The following is an 8,911-nucleotide window of genomic DNA, read 5'->3' as shown; positions in this document are numbered from 1 at the left end:
TTTTGTATGCAGCAAATAAAATAAACTTGGAAGAGTTCATCAAAGACCACTGGGTAAAGACGTTGTCTCTCTGATGTATAGCTGGCTGACGTGCAATAGGAGGGAAGCTTTTGTCTTAATATCTATATAAACCAATCAAAACATGCAGTATGCCTTCATACAGACACTTGAGGATGGAGATTTCAGCTCTCTTTATTGGTCTGGTTCTATCTCTGAGTTTGTGTGAGCTAAACTCAGCTCTGAAACTAAGTACTGGGCTTACAGAGGAAAAGACCGGTGCTGGGGTCAGCACTGAGGCCTCTTCTGTGAAATGTAAACTCCAGGGTACCAATCGTCTACCTGTATTCTCAATGGATGGTGACTACGCTATTGGGGGTGTTTTCTCCATACACTCCTACAAACGCACAGTGATGCATAACTACATCACCCTGCCTGAGCCACAAAGGTGCACAGGGAGGTTAGTTAGTAAGAGGGTAGTGGTGGGTATGAGAATGTTACACAGATTTATTGATGTGAATGATGTGTTTACAAACATGTTGCAAAGCCTTTGTGTCTAAAAACTTAAAAGAATATCTGTGTCATAAACAAAGGGGAAGCCAGGTGAGACTGAAGATAACTCATGAAAATACCTGCGTAAGGATAGAAAACATTTATTTTGTATGATGTATGATGTAGCTCAGCTGTAGTACTGGAAACTTAAAGCATAGCATTTATATTTTATTGAAATGATAAAAATGATTAAACTTTAAATTATCAGTGCATGAATTTGGACTAATTACAAATTCTGTGTTTTGAATTTGCTGGTCAGGTGACTGTGGGGTGTATATTTGGTTCACACATGCAGTGCAGTTCGGACTTTTGTCCAGTACTATGAAATGGTGCTCTCCATTATTTTGTGTCCTCATCCTGTCTTAATCAATTTCAACTGTGACATGATTTGTCTGTTTGCAGAATTGACTCTCGTAAACTGCGCTTCTCACGTGCAATGGTCTTCGCCATTGAGGAGATTAACAACAGCACAGAGCTGCTGCCAGGGATCAAACTCGGTTATCAGATCCATGACTCATGCGGATCAGTGCCCCTGTCAGTGCATGTGACATTCCAGCTTTCAAATGGCCTGGACCCAGTGATTTACACTGGCCACAACTGCTCACACTCCCGTATGGTGATGGCTATCGTTGGTGAGTCTTCATCTACCCGATCCATCAGTATGTCGCGCGTCATCGGGTCCTTTAACATTCCTCAAGTAAATATTTTTAATTTCTGGCAAACTGCGTGTAATAAGCTTAAAGCCAGTGTTGATTTTTTGTATGCCCCGTTGAAACATTTGCTGTAATCTTTAGGTGAGCCACTTTGCCACTTGTGCATGCCTGTCTGATAAGCAGCAGTTTCCAAGTTTCTTCAGAACAATCCCCAGTGACCAGTTCCAGGCTGATGCGCTCGCCAAGCTGATGAAACATTTTGGCTGGACTTGGATAGGTGCTGTCCGGTCAGATTCAGACTATGGCAATAATGGCATGGCCTCTTTCCTGCACGCAGCACGGAAGGAGGGGATCTGTGTGGAATACTCTGAATCTTTCCATCGGACCCATCCACGTAGCAGGATCCAGAGAGTTGCTGACGTTATCCGCAGGTTTCTACATTACTGATTGCTTATGTACCCTGTGCTGACATTGATCTGATTATTACTGATCTTATTATTTTAGTGGCAAATTGGAATACTCTGATGTTTATTTCTGTCTTATTTATAATCATGAAAACAGAATTTGTGAGACCTGTACTGAACGTTTCCTAAACTAGAAACTATTGTATCCCTCACATTGTTTTGTGTTAAGTATCTTGATACTTTTATTGGTAAAATATAATGCTCTATAATGTTTTTCCAGGTCAACCGCTGTGGTTATTGTGGCATTTGCAGCCTCAACAGAAATGAGGCTTCTGCTGCAGGAGCTGTCGCTTCAGCCTTCGCCACCTCGCCAGTGGATAGGCAGTGAGTCCTGGGTAACTGACCCAAAATTGCTGAGGTTCAGCTTCTGTGCTGGAGCTGTTGGGTTTGGCATTGAGCAATCTGTCATCCCAGGTCTGAGAGAATTCTTGCTGGATCTGTCTCCCACTAAAGTGGCTGCCTCTCCAGTGCTTATTGAGTTCTTGGAGAATGAGTTCAACTGCAGGCTGGAAAAAAGTGAGAAAGTTGATCTGATTTTTAATCAAAGATGACATTCATAGTTGGGTCCTTGTGGTTGTGTTGTTATGTTGTCAGTCCAATTGTAGCTTCCTAAAATTCAAGTAAAACAGATAATATATGTGTATTGAACACGTTATTACAGGTGAAGTCAGAATGTAATTAATGGAAAAGTTGTGGACATTTCTGTCTTTTTTAAATGTGTCTGATCATCTGGAAACAGATGAAGGTGTTTCTTCGTAACTGTCTGTAAAATAACCATGATTTATAATGAATGAGAAGAATGAAGATAAATGAGTTTCAAGACACTTATCAATTTTAATACAACAAAAATATATTTAAAAAAAATAATATTAGAAATAATTATAATGTAATGTCAGTGTGAAGGCCAAAAACATGATCAGACATTCCTCTATCTCTGTTCTTTTTAGGTGCAGCCAAAGACGAGAGTGTGTGTGATGGAACTGAAGATATTCAGAAACTCAACAGCCCGTACGCTGACACATCTCAGCTCCGAATCACTAACATGGTTTACAAGGCTGTTTATGCAATAGCACATGCCATTCATAATGAAGTGTGTCAGGACACAAATTCTACAACTCAGTGTGACAAATACACCAGAATAGAGTCCAAACAGGTCAGTCAAAATGATTAAGTGAATACCCTAATGCCCCCTTTGTCACTATAATATTATGAAATGCAATATTCATTTTAATTGATATTTTATATTTTCTGTCCCTCATTGTTTTACTTTGCTTCATCAACACAGGTTCTTACTCAGCTGAAGAAAGTACATTTTTCCAAAAATGGTTATGATGTGTCATTTGATGCCAACGGGGATCCTGTGGCCAGATACGAACTGGTTAACTGGCAAAAAAGTGATAGTGGCAGCATTGAGATGGTGACAGTAGGGCTTTATGATGCATCACTGCCAGTGGGCCAGGAGTTCCGTATCAACAGAAACCTCACTTGGTTGGGAGGTGACACACAGGTAAGGACCCCAACGGCAACAATTCAAATTTGGTGTACAAAACAGGAGATGTGTTTGGTCCCTGTTCCTCTGGTCCTTACTTCCTGTGAAGATATCCATCGCTGTGTCAGAGATGTGAATAATTTCTAGTGAGAAACATGCTGTCTTCATGTAGACTATTTTTACAGAGAAGTACAGGGGGCTGATGACAATGTCACAATGACAATGACAGTCACCTGAAGGGTCGCACTTTATTTTAAATTACACTAATAAAATGTAATAAGGCAAGGCAAGGCAAGGCAAGTTTATTTGTATAGCACAATTCAGACACAGGGCAACTCAAAGTGCTTTACAGGCGCATACAATTACAGAAAAACATTTAAGATACATTAAAACAAAACATTAAAACAAGTTGAGAAATAGACATTTAAACAAAACATTAAAACAAGTTAAGAAATAGACATTAAAACAAAACATTAAAACAAGTTAAGAAATAGGAAAGTAGGCTAAAATAGAGAAAACAAAAGTCACAGAGAAAAAATAAAAGTCACAGTGCAGTTCAAAGTCTTAAAATTGCTTCAGTGAAAGGCTGTGGCAAACAGAAAGGTCTTCAGCCTTGATTTAAAAGAGGTGAGAGTCGGAGCAGACCTGCAGTTTTCTGGGAGTTTGTTCCAGATGTGTGGCGCATAGTAACTGAACGCTGCTTCTCCATGTCTAGTTTTGACTCTAGGGACTGAAAGCAGACCTGAGCCTGACGACCTCAGAGGTCTGGATGGTTCATAACGTGGCAGCAGATCAGAAATGTATTTTGGCCCGAAACCATTCAGTGCTTTATAAACCAACAACAGGATTTTGAAATCTATTCTTTGACTGACAGGAAGCCAGTGTAAAGATCTGAGAACTGGAGTGATGTGATCTACTTTTTTGGTTCTTGTTAGGACTCGAGCAGCAGCGTTCTGAATCAGCTGCAGCTGTCTGATGGATTTTTTAGAGAGTCCTGTAAAGACACCGTTACAGTAGTCGAGTCTGCTGAAGATAAATGCATGGATAAGTTTTTCTAAATCCTGCTGAGACATAAGTCCTTTTATCCTGGATATATTTTTAAGATGATAGTAGGCCGACTTTGTAATTGACTTAATGTGGTTGCTGAAGTTCAGGTCTGAGTCCATTATTACACCGAGGTTTCTGGCTTGGTTTGCAGTTTTCAACATTATAGATTGAAGCTGAGCAGAGACTATGAGTCGTTCTTCCTTGGCTCCAAAAACAATTATTTCAGTCTTATCTTTGTTTAACTGAAGAAAACTCTGACACATCCAATCATTGATTTGTTCAATGCATCTACTTAGCGTTTGTATGGGATTGTAGTCCCCTGGTGAGATGGTTATGTAAATTTGTGTGTCATCTGCATAACTATGGTAACATATTTTGTTGTTTTCCATTATCTGAGCTAGAGGAAGCATGTAAATGTTGAATAGTAGAGGCCCCAGAATGGAGCCCTGGGGTACTCCGCTTGTCATTTTCATCCTTTCAGATGTGTAATTACCAATAGACACAAAGTAGTCTCTATCATTTAGATAGGATTTAAACCAGTTTAGTGCTGTACCAGAGAGTCCCACCCAGTTTTCCAGTCGGTCCAGTAGTATGTTGTGGTCGACTGTGTCAAACGCAGCACTGAGATCCAGTAATACTAAGACTGAAATTTTGCCATTGTCTGTGTTTAAATGAATGTCATTGAGGACCTTGACTAGAGCAGTCTCAGTGCTATGATGTGGTCGAAATCCTGATTGGAAGACATCAAAACAGCCATTTACTATTAAGTAATTGTTCAGCTGTTGAAAAACAGCTTTTTCAATGATTTTACTTAAAATTGGGAGGTTCGATATGGGCCTGTAATTATTCATTACTGATGTGTCTAGATTGTTCTTCTTCAGGAGTGGTTTAATAACTGCAGTTTTCATGGCTTGGGGGAAGACGCCTGAAAGTAGAGACATGTTGACAATCTGTAGCAGATCTGGAGTCATGCAGTCTGAAACTTTTTTGAAGAACCCTGCTGGTAAAATATCAAGGCAGCATGAGGAAGATTTCAAATGTTGTATTATCTCTTGCAGGTTTTTGTCATTGATTTGGTCAAATTGTGTCATGGTGTTAGAGTTGGTTTTCGGTGGACACATGGATAACACGCCTCCTGTACTAGGTACGGTGGCACAGACCGCTTGTCTAATTTTCTGAATTTTGTCAGTGAAGAAGGATGCAAATTCATTACAGGCCCTGGTAGATAGATGTTCAGAGGCTACTGGCACAGGAGGGTTTGTTAGCCTGTCGACAGTAGCAAACAGGGCACGTGCATTATTATTGTTTTTGGTGATAATGTCTGAAAAGAAGGACTGCCTTGACTTTTTCAGTTCTAAATTAAAAATGTAAAGTCTCTCTTTATAAATGTCAAAATGAACTTGGAGCTTAGTTTTGCGCCACCTGCGCTCTGCCTTTCGGCATTCCTTTTTTTCCATTTTGACAAGCGTGGCATTTCTCCAAGGAGATTTTTTCTTACCAGAGACCACCTTCACTTTAGTGGGTGCAATGGCATCAATAACATTTGTAACTTTAGAACTGAAGTGATCTACAAGGTCATTGACGGAGAACCTGGAGAGGGGAGGTGTGGAGGAGAAAGCCTCAATGAATATGTCACTGGTGTTTTCAGTGATGTAACGCTTTGAGACGACCTCAGTTTGAACATTTGTGTACACACATATATCACTCTCAAAGAGAACACAGTAATGATCAGAGAGAGCAACATCAGATACCAGAACCTTAGGAATGTTCAGACCCTTGGAGATAACCAAGTCTAGGATGTGGCCCCTGTTGTGTGTGGGCTGCATCACATGCTGAGTGAGTCCAAAGTTATCAAGGACACGACACAGTTCTTTAGTCCATCTGTCCTCAGGTTTGTCGACATGGATGTTAAAGTCACCAACAATTAACACACAATCAAAGTCAGTGCAGATAAGAGACAGTAACTCAACAAGGTCATCAAAAAAAATCAAAAAAATAAGCCATACTTTCTATCAAATTAGACAAAGACTAAACAAAAGTATCCATACAACAGTTATACCCTAAGTAAAATAATAACACATAACGAGCGGAAGTTTAATTAAGTTTAATCAAATTAGTTAAAAAATGGAAATAAGAAATTACAGGTGTAGTTCATAGTCTAATCATAAACCATACAACTAAACCATACATCACATATAATGCCTTATCAGGGCTAAAATATACTATGAAGATCATTAAACTGAATTAGAAACCAAGAGCACTATTTTACAAGATCATGCAATTAGAAATCAAATGCAATGCCATATCAGGTCCAAAATATACAAAATATATTAATTAGGCAATATTTTAGCCTTTCTACCAAATAGCACCGTAGACACCACACACTTCCTGAAAACAGTTCCTAAAATGCCAGAAAAGTGTTTTTGCAGAACATACTGATCTAACAGTGAAGTTGACGTTTGACCTTTTGATTAAAAATGTCTTCACTTCATCATTTAATCCTATACGTATAAAAGTATAATCAAGAGGTTTGAGTACAATGACCGATAACACATGCAAAACACATACTGCGATATGTATATTGTTTTATGACTTGAAGATGTGGACCTAAAATCCTTAAATCTACCTAGCACACCAAAAAACATTTTAAGTTTGTTTATATCTTATGTACCAGGTGCCTGTGTCAGTGTGCAGTGACAGCTGTCCTCCAGGAACTCGTAAAGTGCTGCAGAAAGGGAAACCCATCTGCTGTTATGATTGCATACCATGCCCTGAAGGAGAGATTAGCAAAACTACAGGTATGTTTTTTCTAATGTATATCTACAACACCAACTGTATTAATACTAAAAGCCATTTTTGATTATTTTTTTTCAGATTCCCCTGATTGTTTCTCTTGCCCCAAGGAGTTCTGGCCTAATGCAGAAAGAGATACTTGTTTCCCCAAGCCTGTAGAGTTTCTGTCGTATGACGAGGTCCTAGGAATCACCCTGGCTGCATTCTCAGTTGCTGGTGCCTGTCTTGCCATTACAACAGCGGCTGTGTTCTTTCATCACAGGACATCCCCGATTGTCAGGGCCAACAATTCTGAGCTGAGCTTCCTGCTGCTCTTCTCCCTGACTCTATGTTTCTTATGTTCATTGACTTTCATTGGAGCACCCTCTGATTGGTCCTGCAGGCTACGCCACACAGCATTTGGGATCACCTTCGTCCTCTGCATTGCTTGTGTTCTTGGAAAAACTATTGTCGTGCTAATGGCCTTCAAAGCTACACTCCCAGGTAGTAATGTGATGAAATGGTTTGGTCCTCCACAGCAAAGGATGACTGTAGTATCTTTCACATTTATTCAAGTTTTAATATGTGCTATTTGGCTAGGTCTCAGTCCCCCCTTTCCAATGAAAAACCTAACTATATATAAGGAGAGAATTATCCTGGAATGTGCTTTAGGATCAGCTATTGGGTTCTGGGTTGTTCTCGGGTACATAGGCCTACTGGCTGTCTTTTGCTTTGTGTTAGCTGTCCTAGCGCGGAAACTACCTGATAATTTTAATGAAGCCAAACTGATCACCTTCAGCATGCTGATATTCTGTGCAGTCTGGATCACCTTTATCCCAGCGTATGTCAGCTCTCCTGGGAAATTTACTGTGGCTGTGGAGATATTTGCCATTCTGGCCTCCAGTTTTGGACTGATACTGTGCATATTTGCTCCAAAGTGTTACATCATATTGTTTAAGCCAGAGAAGAACACCAAGAAAAATTTAATGAACAAAATTTAATCCTTAGACGTCTGAGGTTTGGTAATTATTTAAATGGAACACACAGTAGAGAGCTTCGGCTTTGCACATTTAACGCTGCCTTCATGTAGTTCATTTAAATATTTGCATTTACATTAAATATTTCTCTTGACTGAGATATCATTTTGAATGTTCTTGTAAAGTTATTTTTTTCATTCGCTAAATAAAGTATATATTCAAAAACAGTGTGATACTGATTTCTGTGTAGAGTTTTGAAATTATTTCCAGTATATGAAGGTCGAATACTAAAGCTTGAAAAAAAAACAATATTGAACACATGCATTTTTGGGGCTTAATTCTTGTATTAGCTAACACAAAGCAGTGACGGGTTGCAATTAGAACAAAATACGGTGTTTACAATGTTTTACAGCAATTCATGAAGGACCAATATCTAATGCCGTACTCTCCCTGATGAATAGTAAGCTGACGCACAGTAGAAGGAGGGAGGCTTTCGTCTGAAAATCTATTAAAACCAGTGCAAACATACACAATATGCTCACATGCAGACACTTCAGGGATGGAGATCTCAGCTCTCCTCATTGGCTTGATCCTGTCACTGAGTTTATGTCAGGTGAACTCAGCTCTGAAACTTAGTGCTGTGCTCACAGAGGAAAAGACTGGTGCTGAGGCCTCATCTGTAAAATGTAAACTCCAGGGTACCACTCGTCTACCTGTATTCTCAATGGATGGTGACTACGTGATAGGTGGTGTTTTCTCCATACACCACTACAAACAGACAGTGATGCATAACTACACCACCATGCCTGAGTCACAAAAGTGCACAGGGAGGTCAGTAAAATGGAGAATCATGCTGCAAAGCTTTTGGAATACTTGAAAAAAAAAAAAAAAAAGAAAAGTTTAACAAACATGATGAAAGAAAATGTACCTTTTGATTTAGCTGAATATGTTTAAATCTGT

General features: G+C 39.4%; 1 protein-coding gene across 1 annotated transcript; it reads left to right on the top strand.

Annotated features, from left to right (window-relative positions):
• Positions 1-350: 350 nt before the first annotated feature.
• LOC311255810 (extracellular calcium-sensing receptor-like) lies at positions 351-7,975 on the top strand (the record flags this gene model as incomplete). Its single annotated transcript, XM_084350460.1, has 8 exons — positions 351-445; positions 952-1,246; positions 1,344-1,633; positions 1,887-2,182; positions 2,614-2,819; positions 2,952-3,173; positions 6,877-7,000; positions 7,077-7,975. The coding sequence occupies 8 exons, from the start codon at positions 351-353 to the stop codon at positions 7,973-7,975; spliced, it is 2,427 nt and encodes an 808-aa protein (XP_084206586.1).
• Between the last annotated feature and the right edge of the window lie 936 nt (positions 7,976-8,911).

Source organism: Pagrus pagrus, assembly GCF_965226575.1.
Source record: "Pagrus pagrus genome assembly, chromosome: 4".
Classification (NCBI taxonomy): domain Eukaryota; kingdom Metazoa; phylum Chordata; class Actinopteri; order Spariformes; family Sparidae; genus Pagrus; species Pagrus pagrus.
Note: the sequence above shows the minus strand (reverse complement) of the source record. Positions and strands in the feature narration are given on the sequence as shown.